Here is a 14,279-nt window from a genome sequence, read left to right as displayed (position 1 = left end):
CTAGTTAAAAAAAAAATTCCTCCTTACCTCTGTTCTAAAAGGTCGCTCCTCAATTTTGAGGCTGTGCCCTCTAGTTCTGGATACCCCCACCACATAGGAAATATCCTCTCCACATCCACCCTATCTAGTTTTCAACATTCGGTAGGTTTCAATCCAATCCCCACGTGTTCTTCTAAATTCCAATGAGTACAGGCCTAAAGCTGCCAAATGCTCCTCATATGTTAACCCCTTCACTCCCAGAATGATCCTCATGAACCTCCTCTGGACTCTCTCCAATGACAACACATCCTTTCTGAGATATGGGCATAAAACTGTTGACAATACTCCAAGTGCGGACTGACTAGTGCCTTATAAAGCCTCCGCATTATCCTTTTGCTTTTATATTCTATTCCCCTTGAAATAAATGCCAACATTGCAATTGCCTTCTTTACCACAGACTCAACCTGCAAATTAACCCTCTGGGAGTCTTGCATGAGGACTCCTAAGTCCCTCTGCACTTATGATGTTTGAAACTTCTCCCCATTTAGATAATAGTCTGTACTGTTGTGCCTTTTACCAAAATGCATTATCGTACATTTCCCAACACTGTATTCCATCTGCTACTTTTTTGCCCACTATTCCAATTTGTCTATGTCCTGCCGCAATCACATTGCTTCCTCAGCACTACCTACCCCTCCACCTATCTTCATATCATCCACAAACTTTGCTACAAACCCATCAATTCTATTATCTAAAGAACTGACAAACAGCTTGAAAAGTAGTGGTCCCAAAACCAACTCCTGCGGAATACAATTAGTCACTGGCAGCCAACCAGAAAAGGTCCCCTTTATTCCCGCTCACTGCCTCCTGCCTGTCAGCCATTCTGCTATCCATGCCAGTACCTTTCCTCTAACACCATAGGATTTTATCTTGTTAGGCAACCTCATGTGTGGCACCTTATCATATGTCTTCTGAAAATCCAAGTAAATGACATTCATTGCCTCTACTTTATCTATCCTGCTCGTTACTTCCTCAAAGAGCTCAAGCAGATTTGTTGGGCAAGATTTTCCTTTACAGAAACCATGCTGACTTTGATTTATTTTATCATTGGTAAGGTATTTTACTTATTTCATATGAATTTTGGTAAAAGGAACAAAAGTGCAGTCTATATCCAAGATGAAAAGGGACTTGGGAATCCTCTTGCAAGATTCTTTAAAAGGTTAACTTGAAATTTGAGTCAGTGGTGAGGAAGGCAATTGCAATGTTAGCTTTCATTTCGAGAGGACTAGAATATAATAGCAAGGATGTAGTGCCAAGGCCTTATAAGGCACTGGTGAGGCCTTATCTAACAAAGGATGTGCTGACATTGGAGAGGCCTCAGAGGAAGTTCACAGGAATGATTCTGGGAATGAAAGGGTTAATTTATGAGGAGTATTTGATGTCTCTGGGACTGTACTCACTGGAATTTAGAAGAATGAGGGGCATTGTCATTGAAACCTATCGAATGTTGAAAGGCCTAGTTAGAGTGGATGTGGAATATAGTGAGGGAGTCTAGGACCAGATGGCATAGCCTCAGAATAGAGGGACATCCATTTAGTATGGAGATGAGGAGGAATTTCTTTAGCCAGAAGGTAGTGAATTCATCACCACAGATGGATATGTAGACCAGGTCCTTGGGTGTATTTAAGGTGGAGATTGATAGGTTCTTGATAGTCAGGGTGTGAAAGGTTACAGGGATAAGGCAGGAGAATGGGGTTAAGAGAGAAAATAGACCAGCCATGATGAAGTGGCAGAACAGACTTGATTGGCTGAATGGCCTAATTCTGCTTCTATCTCTTGTTATGCCTATGCTCTCCAATTTTAGACTCACCTACCTTGGGGAAAAAGACTGTGACCATCCAGCTTATCTATGCCCCTTGTGACTTTATAAACATCAATCAGAGCAAAACACTGAATCCCCAGCCTTACTCATTCCAACAACAAAACAAAACACATCAGAAGTCACAGTTTTTAAGGGTGAACAAACCCAAGTTTCTAGATCTGTAAAAGTTAACTGCCATTGTTATCGCTTTCTAATCGGCTGATTTGAAAGTTCAGGATATTTTTTTTGTCGTTAGTCCATGTTTAATCTTTCTATTATTTCTATATAATCGAGATGTTTATCAGGCAAGGTGCATATGCAGGGCCCTTAGCATTGTCAAAGATTCCTCCCATCTATCCTGCAATCACTTTGACCCCCTACCATCAGGCAGAAGGTACCACAGCATTAGGGCCAAGGACTGATAGGATAGGAAACAGCTTTTTCCTCGGGCTGTGAGACTACAGAACTCCCTGCCACCCCCCACGCATCACTTATGAAGCAGCATTACACTGCTCACTTTTTAAACTTATCTCATAAAATGCACCTTATGCTAAATGTCAATCTCCGGGATATATTTTATTATTGGTAATTTATTTGTGGAGATATTACTTAACGATTTGTGTGTGAGCTTTAGGTACTGAGCTGTGCACCTTGGCCCAGAGGAATGCTGCTTCGTTTCGTGAGGTACATAAATATAGTTGAATGACAATAAACTGAACTCCAATTTCCAATATGTCTACATTATGTAGTCAAGCTGCCATCATCTAGATAGTTCACCTTGTTAGCAACAGACAGAATTTATTCTACGCCACTTCCAAGTGGACCATGCAGAATGGTTATTCTGGATCAATCTTCCTGGATCAGTGACATTACCTGTTCAGTGATAAAGGAAGGTAAAAGGAAGCCCATGTGGAGACCTTATGAACTGAATGGACAGCTACCTCCATGTAAATATCACAAGGGGCGAAATGGTTCAGCATACATGTAGGTCAGCACATTTTAGGCAAAAGCCAAACAGAATTAATTATGGGGGATATTATTGAAGCTTTCCATCGCTCACAGTTAAATGCTGCCATTATTTCTTAGTTTGACAATAAAGGCTTCAGTGATCTTGAAATGTAACTCAATTATAGTTCTACAGAACTCACAGAACACAAAAATAGAGGAGCCCCATCCCATCATTCACAATGATCATGGTTAATCTGTGCCAACTCTCAACTGACCAATCTTTCAAAAAAAAATCATCGTCCTCCACTTCCAGTAATTTAGTCTTCAAAATCCTTTGGGGGAGAGGCATAGAAAATTGTACACAAAAAAATGACTGCAAATAATCAAAGCAAGCCCAGATTTCTACACTTAACAAAGTTCTTTAAGGAGATTGAAAAGCTTCATAAACTTGCCTGGCTCTCTGGCTGGTGGGAAAGACAGGTCAAAGATTTCTGGCAGCTCAATGGCTGTAAGGAATCGAACATGTCCCGTGTGACCATGAGCTGATCCCATGGGTGTTAAAGGTATCCTGAGCAAAGTGGTGTTGGCAGTGACGTGGGGAATGGAAAGAGTTAACACTACCCCAGCGCTTGTTCCGATCCAGAGGAGGTCTTTGCAGGCAAGGAGGGCAGTAATCCGTAAGCAGGCAGCTTTATGCTGGCGAATAATGGCATCAGAACCTGTTGGATGGAGGATATCGTTATAACACACAGTGTGATACACTTTGAGCAAATTGATCTTGATGCATCACGGCTTAGTATTGCAAATACTCTGCACGTAGCCGAAAAAACTGCAGAGAATTGCAGATGCAGCTCAGCACAACAAGAAAACCATCTTCTCCTTAATGGACTTAGTCTATATTGCTTGCAGCCATCAGTAGAGCATCCATCATAATCAAAGACTTCAGTTGTCCTGGGCATTCTCTCTTCTCCCCTTTCTTAATGAGTTGAGGCAAGGTGAGTTACTTGTGAAGAATAGGAATAGGAAGTATGTGTGTGAGGCCGGTGTTCTGTACTGGGTGTTGGATGTGAGATGTCTGGGAGACTCCCAGCCTGCTGGACAGCCACATCTGTCCCAGGTGCGTCGAGTTGCAGCTACTTAGGGACTGGTTTAGGGAACTGGAGATGCAGCTCGATGACCTTCGTCTGATCAGGGAAAGTGAGGAGGTGATTGTTAGGAGCTATAGGGAAGTAGTCACACCGGGGCCTCGGGAGACAGATAAGTGGGTAACAGGAGAAGGAAGGGGAAGAGTCAGATACTAGATAGTACCCCTATGGCCGTCCCCCTTAACAATAAGGACTCCTGTTTGAGTACTGCTGGGGGTGACGACCTACCTGGGGGAAGCAACAGTGGCCATGCCTCTGGTCCTGTGGCTCAGAAGGGTAGGGAAAGGAAGAGGATGGCAGCGGTGATAGGGGACCCTATAGTTAGGGGGTCAGATAGGCAATTCTGTGGACACAGGAAAGAAACACGGATGGTAGTTTGCCTCCCAGGTGCCAGGGTCCGGGATGTTTCTGATCACGTCCACGATATCTTGAAGTGGGGAGGTGAACAGCCACTGGTGGTGGTACATATTGGTACCAATGACATAGGTAGGAAAAGGGAGGAGGTCCTGAAAACAGACTACAGGAAGTTAGGAAAGAAGCTGAGAAGCAGGATGACAAGGGTAGTAATCTCAGGTAGTAATCTGTGCCACGTCACAGTGAGTATAGGAATAGAGTGAGGTGGAGGATGAATGCGTGGCTGAGGGATTGGAGCAGGGGGCAGGGATTCAGATTTCTGGATCATTGGGACCTCTTTTGGGGCAGGTGTGACCTGTACAAAAAGAATGGGTTACACTTGAATCTGATGGAGACCAATATCCTGGCAAGGAGGTTTGCTAACGCTACTGGAGAGAGTTTAAACTAGAATTACTGGGGGGTGGGAACCGAACTGAAGAGACGGAGGAAGGGGCGGTTGGCTCACAAATACAGAAAGCTTGTAGGCAGTGCGACAGGGAGGATAGGCAGGTGATAGAGAAGGGATGCACTCAGACTGATGGTTTGAGATGTGTCTATTTTAATGCAAGGAGTATTGTGAACAAAGCAGATGAGCTTAGAACGTGGATCAGTACTTGGAGTTATTGTGTTGGATGGCTCAGGGGCAGGAGTGGCTGTTTAGAGTGCCAGGCTTTAGATGTTTCAGAAAGAACAGGGAGGGAGGCAAAAGAGGTGGGGGCGTGGCACTGTTGATCAGAGATAGTGTCACGGCTGCAGAACAGGAGGAAGTCATGGAGGGGTTGTCTATGGAGTCTCTGTGGGTTGAAGTTAGAAACAGGAACGGGTCAATAACTCTACTGGGTGATTTTTATAGACCTCTCAATAGTAACAGTGACATTGAGGAGCAGATAGGGAGACAGATTCTGGAACATTGCAATAATAACAGGGTTTTCGTGACAGGAGATTTTAATTTCCCAAATATCGATTGGCATCTAACTACAGCAAGGGGTTTAGATGGGGTGGAGTTTGTTAGGTGTGTTCAGGAAGGTTTCCTGACACAATATGTAGATAAGCCTACAAGAGGAGAGGCTGTACTTGATCTGGTATTGGGAAATGAACCTGGTCAGGTGTTGGGTCTCTCAGTGAGAGAGCATTTTGGAGATAGTGATCACAATTCTATCTCCTTTACCATAGCATTAGAGAGGGATAGGAGCAGACAAGTTAGGAAAATGTTTAATTGGAGTAAGGGGAAATATGAAGCTATCAGGTAGGAACCTGAAAGCATAAATTAGGAGCAGATGTTCTCAGGGAAATGTATGGTAGAAATGTGGCAAATGTTCAGGGGATATTTGTGTGGTGTTCTGCATAAGTACGTTCCAGTGAGACAGGGAAAGGATGATAGGGTACAGACCCCATGGTGTACAAAGGCTGTAGAAAATCTAGTCAAGAAGGAAAAAAAAAGCTTACGAAAGGTTCAAAAAATTGGGTAATGCAGAAATCCAGAAAATTATAAGGCTAGCAGGAAGGAGCTTAAGAATGAAATTAGGAGAGCCAGAAGGGGCCATGAGAAGGCCTCGGTGAGCAGGATTAAAGAAAACCTCAAGGCATTCTACAAGTATGTGAAGAGCAAGAGGATAAGACATGAGAGAATGGGACCAATCAAGTGTGGAGGAGGTAGTGGAGGTACTTAATGCATAATTTGCTTCAGTATTCACTATGGAAAAGAACCTTGGCGATTGTAGGGATGACTTACAGCGGACTGAAAAGCTTGAGCATATAGACATTAAGAAAGGACATGTGCTGGAGCTTTTGGAAAGCATCAAGTTGGATAAGTCACCAGGACCGGACCAGATATACCCAGGCTACTGTGGGAGGCAAGGGAGGAGATTGAATTGAGGATGTGACTAAACACATTGATGAAGGTAGAGCAGTAGATGTAGTATATATGGATTTCAGCAAGGCATTTGACAAGGTACCCCATACAAGGCTTATTGAGAAAGTAAGGGGGCATGGGATCCAATGGGACCTTGCTTTGTGGATCCAGAATTAGCTTGCCCACAGCAGGTAAAGAGTACTTGTAGATGGGTCATATTCTGCATGGAGGTCTGTGACCAGTGGTATGCCTCAGGGATCTGTTCTGGGACCTCTTCTCTTCATGAGTTTTATGAATGAGCTGGATGAGGAAGTGGAGGGATGGGTTCGTAAATTTGCTGATGACACAAAGGTTGGGGTGTTGTGGATGGTGTGGAGGGTTGTCAGAGGTTACAGCGGGACATTGATAGGATGCAAAACTGGGCTGAGAAGTGGCAGATGGAGTTCAACCCAGGTAAGTGTGAGGTGGTTCATTTTGGTAGGTCAAATATGATGGTAGAATATAGCATTAATGTTAAGACTCTTGGCGGTGTGCTGGATCAGAGGGATCTTGGGGTCCGAGTCCACAGGACACTCAAAGTTGCTGTGCAGGTTGACTATGTGGTTAAGAAGGCCTTCATCAACCGTGGGATTGAGTTCAAGAGCCGAGAGGTAATGTTGCAGCTATATAGGACTGTAGTCAGACCCTACTTGGAGTACTGTGCTCAGTTCTGATTGCCTCACTACAGGAAGGATGTGGAAACTATAGAAAAGGTGCACAGGAGATTTACAAGGATGTTGCCTGGATTGGGGAGCATGCCCTATGAGAATAGGTTGTGTGAACTTGGCCTTTTCTCTTTGGAGTGACAGAGGATGAGAGGTGGCCTGATAGAGGTGTATAAGATGATGAGAGGCATTGATCGTGTGGATAGTCAGAAGCTTTTTCCCAGGGCTGAAATGGCTAACACGAGAGGGCACAGTTTTAAGGTGCTTGGAAGTAGGTACAGAGGAGATGTCAGGGGTAGGTTATTTTACAGAGAGGGGTGAGTGCGTGGAATGGGCTGCTGACGATGGTGGTGGAGGTGGATATGATAGGGTCTTTTAAGAGACTCCTGGATAGGTACATGGAGTTTAGAAAAATAGAGGGCTGTGGGTAACCCTAGGTAATTTCTAAAGTAAGTACATGTTCGGCACAGCATTGTGGGCCAAAGGGCCTGTATTGTGCTGTAGGTTTTCTATGTTTATATGTTTCCTATGGGGCAGAATATACAAAAACCTGAAAGCACACATCACCAGGCACAAGGTCAGCTTCCACCCTGCTGTTATAAGACTATTACGGTAAGATGGACTCTCAGTCTCACAGTCTACCTTGTTTATATTTTCCACCTTATTGTTTACCTGTACTGCACTTTATTCTACATTGTTATTGTTTTATTTTGTTCTTCCTGAATGCACTGTGTAATGATCTGATCTCTATGAACAGGATGCAAGACAGGCTTTTCACTGGTACATGTTGCAGTACAGTAATAAACCAATTCCATTTCCCAACGAACACACAAAAAGTATGGTGCATTTAAGAAGGACTGTGAAAACTTCCAATCATTGATTAGTTAGAGAGCATGATTGACTTGGACTCTCTGTTCTTTCTCTTTGCACTTTGATAATGGGTAAATCAAATGGGAGTTGTTTGGTAAACATTTTAAACTGACTGGTAATATTTCATGCTAGAGATGACTTCTTGGTCTCCCAATCTACAGTACCTTATAAATGGCCTGTACATTCTATTTCACTTCACTCTCCTGTAGTTCCTACACTATATTTTGCATTCTGTTCTTTTTACTACCACGAAGTACTTAAGTATTGCACAATCCGCCTGGATGGCATTTAATACCGAGTTCTCAGAACAGGTGACATTAATAAACCAATTCAAAATGAACTTCTGATAAATCCATCAACATTGCAAGTACTGCTCTCAATATAATGTGGGGCTGTTTTATAGTTTCAAAATAGTCCTCATTCCATGAGGGAAAAATCACCTCAGTCTCTCAAAGCCCAGCCACATGCCTTACTCACTGTTGTTACAGCAATGTTGGCAGACCAACTCAGGAACAGGTCACTTCAAAGTTCAAAGTAAATTTCATTATCAAAGTACATATACTGTATGTTATCATATACAACCCTGAGATTCATTTTCTTGTGGGCATACTCAATAAATCTATAAACTAATAACCATAACAGAATCAATTAAAGACTGCCCAACTTGGGCATTCAACAAGAGTTCAGAAGACAACAAACTGTGCAAATACAAGAAGGAGAAGAAATAATAAATAAATAAATAAATAAATATCAAGAACGTGAGATGAATAGTCCTTGAAAGAAATTGGCTATGGAAACACTTCAACGATGGGGCAAATGAAATCGAGTGAATTTATTTCCTTTGGTTCAAGAGCCCGATGGTTGAGGGGTAGTAACTGTTCCTAAACATGGTGGCATGAGTCCCAAGGCTCCTGTACCTCCTTCCCAATAGCAGCGGTGAGAAGAGAGCATGTCCTGGGTGGTGGGGGTCCCTGATGACGATTGCTGCTTTCCTGCGACAGTGTTTCATGTGGATGTGTTCAATGCTTGGGAGGACTTTACCCGTGATGGACTGGGCCGTATCCACTACTTTTTGTAGGATTTTCTGTTCAAGGGCAGTGGTGTTTCCATAACAGGCTGTGATGCAACCAATCAATGTACTGTCCTCTACACATCTATAGAAGTTTGCCGAAGTTTTAGATGTCATGCTGAATCTCCACGAACTCCTACGGCAGCAGAGGCGCTGCTGTGCTTCCCTTGTGATGCACATACATGCTGGGCCCAGGACAGGTCCTCCAAAGTGACAACACCTCAGACTTCAACGTTGCTGACCCTCTCCACCTCTGATCCTCCAGTGAGGACTGGCTCCTGGACATTTGGTTTCCTTTTCCCGAAGCCTACAGTCAGCTCCTTGGACTTATTGACACTGAGTAAAAGGTTGTTGTTGTGGTACCACTCAGCCAGATTTTCAGTCTCCCTCCTGTATGCTGATTCACCACCACCTTTAATTCAGCCTATGACAGTGAAGTCGCCAGCAAACGTGAATATGCTATCGGAGTTGTGCTCAGCCACGCAGTGTAAAGCGAGTAGAGCAGGGGGTTAAGCACACAGCCTTGTGGTGTCATGGTCCTTTCTGGCAATTCCCCACCTTACTATTTACCTCAGGAATTGGGCCTCGATCCCCTCGTTTAATTTCCAATCATTCCCAGGTTCCGCTAACTCCACACACCTGCTCTCCATCAGAAAATGCAGGATAAAGACCCTGTGATCACAACAAGGAGCTGCCAGTTCGCTGGTCCACTCTGGTGTGAGTAACCACGTTTCATGGTTCTTAGGACTGTTAGTTCTAAGTCTAGCATCGCCCCTGGATTTTCTCCAAACCCAAGACTTCGGGTAAAGACTCTCCTGGAAACCAATTCCACACTCGCTACGGCAGTAACGCCTCTGACTCTGCGCTCGTGTCACATGTGGTCCACCTGTGCTGATGGAGATTGCGGAGGATCTTCATCAGGGTAAACATGAGATAGAGAATGTGTGATCAGTGAGGTACTCGATGGTTTGAATCAAAATAAGAAGCCTTGATATGAAGATATGTTGAGAAGTCAATACTTATAGAAGTCTGCCAAACAAGATCCCTTGGCCGGATTGTGCAGACTTGGTGAGATACACACAGGCCATGATGAGCACTCCAGTAAGTCTTGCTCGTGAGTTATACCAAGCTATGAACAGACAGGTGTAAAAAATGGTAAGTGGTCTTTCCAAATTAAATTGACATAAAGAACTTTTTTAGAATCCAAAGAGAGCATTCAGTTGAGTACTTGCTGTTTCCCTCACCACAGATGTTGCCTGAGCATCTCTAACATTTGATGTTACAGGCTCGAAATTTTCAATCGACCTGCCTGTAGCAAGGATCAACTTTATTGGCCATGTACATTTGCACAGATTAGGAATTTGCTGTGCTGCACTGGTCAGCTCGTAACATGCAACAAAAAACAACATTCAACAATTATATAAAGAATAAAGAATTATATAACTAAAAAAAGCTAATAAAGTTAGAGGTTAAAACATGGATATGGAATAATATATACATAAATAAATAAATAGTATTATGTGTTTACAGTGTCCGGTTCTCCAAGGCAGTAGATCTTTGTACACTCTGTACTTAAACACAGCATGAGGAGAAGACAGTTCACAGTAAAAGGAAGGTAAGAGACACATAATGCTAAAGGTACCATTTCTTTTACATGAATCAGTCGAGCTGCTGGGATTTAATCACAGCTGAGGCTTCCTCACTCATTCACAGCTCCCCACCATCCGCCCACTCCAGTTATTTTGCAAACAGAAATACAGCACTACGAAGCACATCCTCTCACCTGCGAGCATTTTGTGTACCGCAGGGGCCACGTCGACCTCCGCCAGGTTTTCGTAGGTACCCGCGTGGTACAGCTTGACCTGAGCGCTGCTCTGCATCGCGATCCATACCCCCAGGCTGGAGCTCACCATACTCGTCACACACCGATTGCTGTCCTGGCCGATCTGAATCATGTGCTGTCATTAAGTGCAGAGACAAGGGAGACGTCAGATGTGCAGATTTCCCATCAGCAAACAGCTCACTTTCTCCGTGGTGGCTGCCTCAACTCTTACACACTAATTTGCTTTAACTATGAGCAAAGGCCAGGGTAGAAATTTGTCCTGTGTTACCCACACTAAGTACATAAGTTACTCATGACTGCACAGTGTAGCCTGAAGTTCACTTCCATATTCTACTGCAACAGAATCTCGACTCAACAACATAGTCATCACGATGATAAGGTTTCCTGAGTATGCACTCAGAGTTCATCATTCAAGTATATAAAAGTTCCTAAATAAGATAGAGTAAGAATGCCCAATCCTTTTAACCCAGAGAAAAATTTCGACATATATACTTGGATTTCCAGCATCTGCAGATTTCCCCTTGTTTGTGCTATCAAAGCTGATTCTGAAACGTGATGGGACCTAGATGGTGGCAGGGAGTTCAGTAGTCTTACAGCCCGGGAGAAGAAGCTGTTTCCCATCCTAACAGTCCTTGTCCAAATGCTACGACACCTCCTGCCTGATGGTAGGGGGGGGGGGTCAAAGAGATTGGCGGGGTCTCTGACAGCACTAAGGTCCTGTGTACGCGGCACTCGTCGCACACTGCAGACTCCACAAAGACAGCACCAGAGGTTCGGATCAATGCCCAGTTGCCGGCACTACAAGACAGCAGCACTACCTGCTGCCCCGCTATGCCTCGCTTCAACGTAACATATGGACCATGAATAAAATTAGAAAGAAATGAGTTGGAGTCAATAATCCCATCTCGGTAAGATCATTTCAAAGTACATTAGGGTTATGGGGAAATGACAGGTAGGTGGAGATGAGTCCATAGTCAGATCAGCCATGATCTTATTGAATGGCAGAGCAGGCTCGATGGGCCTGATAGTCTACTCCTGCTCCTATTTCTTACGTTCTTATGAAACCCCAGTCCGATACATATTTTAGGTATTTTATTTTTCCATCTAGATTTCTACTTCTGAAGCCAATCTTGCAAAACCTTACCATGCCAATGTAACAGATCTGACATAGGAAGAGAAAAGTAGGGTAAACAGGATCTTTTTTCCCAGGATCGATCCTAGAGGGCATGAGAGAGGGAATGTTTGAAGGAGATACGAAGGGCAAGTTCTTTTTACACAGATAGTGGTGGGAGCCTGAAATGTGCTGCCAGGGGATGGAAGCAGATAACGTAGGGGCAGTTAAGAGGCTTTTGGACAGGCACATAAGCATGCCGGGAATGGAGGAATGAGGCTCATACGCAGGGAGAAGGGGTTAGTTTAACTTGGCATCACAGTCAGTACAGACATTGTGTTTCCCTTCTGTACTGTTGTAATTTCTGACTGCCATTGAAGCTGGCTGTGATGGTAGTTTACTGGCTGAGTTGCCCAAAACCCCACCCTCTCACCCCCTCAGACTGTGGGGACTGTGGGGATACGTGATGTACTTACCTCCTGGCAAAACGTGACGGTGTTGATTACGAGAATCCGGTTCTGGCAGCCGCACCACAGTTTCCCAGCCACCGGCACCATCTTGGTGACGGGATTCCCTGGCGATCCCAAGCACAATGTGTGCGAGTTCTGCGGGTCCCAAAAACTTCCTGTGTGGGCGAAAGTCCAGCAAGTATCAGTACTGGTTTATTATCGTCGCATGCAACAAGATACTATGAAAATCGTGCCTTGTACACTATACAGATCAAATCATTACACCGTGCCTTGAGGTAGAATGAGATAAAACAGTAACAGTGCAGAATACAGTGTGAAAGCTACCAAAAGCGTGCAGCGCAGGAAAATGGTACAGTGCATGGTCATAATGAGGTGGATCACTAAGTCAGGAGTATAAGAGGTTCACTCAAGTGTCTGATAACAATGGGATAGAAGCTGTCCTTGAGCCTGATGCTACATGCTTTTAGGCTTTTCTGCCTTTTCCCCAAAATGAGAGGGGAGAAGAGGGAATATCCGGAATGGGTGAAGTCTTTGATTATGCTTTACTGAGGCAGCGAGAAAAATAGACAGAGTCCATGGAGGGGAGGCTGGTTTTTGTGATGTGCTGAGTTTCCTCCAGTCCCTTGCAGTCACATAATTAAAAAGCATGGTGCCAGAGGCAGAAATTTTTCAAAATACATTAAAATATGTTGTGACAGGCAAAGGAAGCATTTAATCTTTTCGGTTTCTAACCAACCTTCCGTTGTTCATTATCTCTGCTGACAAGAAAGATATGAAGGCTCTCTTGAATGATCACATAAATTAAGTGATGGCTTTAGCTGTTTCTGCCTAAGGTTACAGTTTAATATTCATTGACATGTCCAGTCCATCCACTTTCAAGGCGAGCCAATATTCTGACAGCAGGAAACCACTAGCAGGATTTTGGAAGTCCCACAAAGTCTTTTTCGAATTAAATTACTGGGATGACAACATTGTCTTTTGAGAAATGTAGGTACATGCAACAAAATAAAAGGGATGCATTTATCATTTCGGTAAGGATTCAATCAGAATGTTTTGCACTGAAGATTTAAGGGCTGAGAGTAAGAGATAAAATTCAGTCTCTAATGAATCAACATCTGATGAGAGGTCAGGGAGTCTCCAAGAGGGGTTACTCTGACTTTGGGCAACAGTGCAAAGCGGGAAATGGAAAATGAGTGGAAGATCTACGATTTCTTCACTCACACCAGCCACAAAATTAACTCTAGTGTCATTAAATTAGTCCTGTGGGAAGAGTAACTCAGCTGGCCTGCGATGAACTGATGGTTTGAGGTTAACCTGCCGCATCTGAGACAGCAGATCTAGGGCTGGCAGATTTTGTCACACCTCAGGCCAAAATGGCACCATCTACTGGCCATTCTTTGCAAAAACGTGCTTGCCTGCATTCCCATCGGAACAGATTTGGACAAGATCACCACAGTACATCCCACACTCAAGGTGTTTTCCAACAGACACAACCTCACACAAATTATCACTTGAGACTCCAGAGATCCACTCTGTGTGCTAATCGTTACATATGGAAAAATTTTGGAAATATGGGAAACTATGCACAATTTAGCCACCCACTTCATTGAAATTGTTCTGCCATTCAGAGGTACTTTAAGAAAGTCAATGCATTTGGGAGACAGGGAGATTTGACTTAAATATTTCTATATAATTCAGATCTTAATATAGTCAAGGAGAAACTGGTATAAATATTACTCACTCCAATAGGTCTTCCATAAAATTGTTTCATAGATTTTAACTTAATAAAGGATTGCGACTGCATTTATTTTGTAATTATTTATGTAAGTTAACAATGCCAGCCCTGAAACAAACCTGCATCTCGTTGATAGATTATCAACTCGCCATTTGCCAATGAGACAAAAACTTTGTTGTCGAGGTATCTGTCAGGGAGGAAAAGAAATGAAGTCAGACCACATTGCTTTAAAATCTAACCGAGAATACACAAGTCTCGCTTCCTACTCTGGGTTACTCAAAGAACAATGAGATTCACCA

The 14,279-nt window shown here is 43.6% G+C and overlaps 1 protein-coding gene across 1 annotated transcript in view; it reads right to left on the bottom strand.

Annotated features, from left to right (window-relative positions):
• The window catches only part of LOC134349705 (rho guanine nucleotide exchange factor 17-like), a 473,881-nt gene that overhangs the window by 10,213 nt on the left and 449,389 nt on the right, over positions 1 to 14,279 (bottom strand). The window contains exons 17-20 of the mRNA XM_063054436.1: positions 14,100 to 14,167; positions 12,252 to 12,400; positions 10,605 to 10,779; positions 3,241 to 3,507 (exon numbers count right to left, since the gene is read on the bottom strand). Coding sequence (XP_062910506.1) covers positions 3,241 to 3,507; positions 10,605 to 10,779; positions 12,252 to 12,400; positions 14,100 to 14,167 — 659 coding nt within the window. The remainder of the gene's footprint in view (positions 1 to 3,240; positions 3,508 to 10,604; positions 10,780 to 12,251; positions 12,401 to 14,099; positions 14,168 to 14,279) is intronic.

This window comes from Mobula hypostoma, chromosome 7 (assembly GCF_963921235.1).
Source record: "Mobula hypostoma chromosome 7, sMobHyp1.1, whole genome shotgun sequence".
Lineage (NCBI taxonomy): Eukaryota > Metazoa > Chordata > Chondrichthyes > Myliobatiformes > Myliobatidae > Mobula > Mobula hypostoma.
The sequence above is the reverse complement of the archived record's forward strand: the minus strand, read 5'-3'. Positions and strand labels throughout refer to the sequence as shown.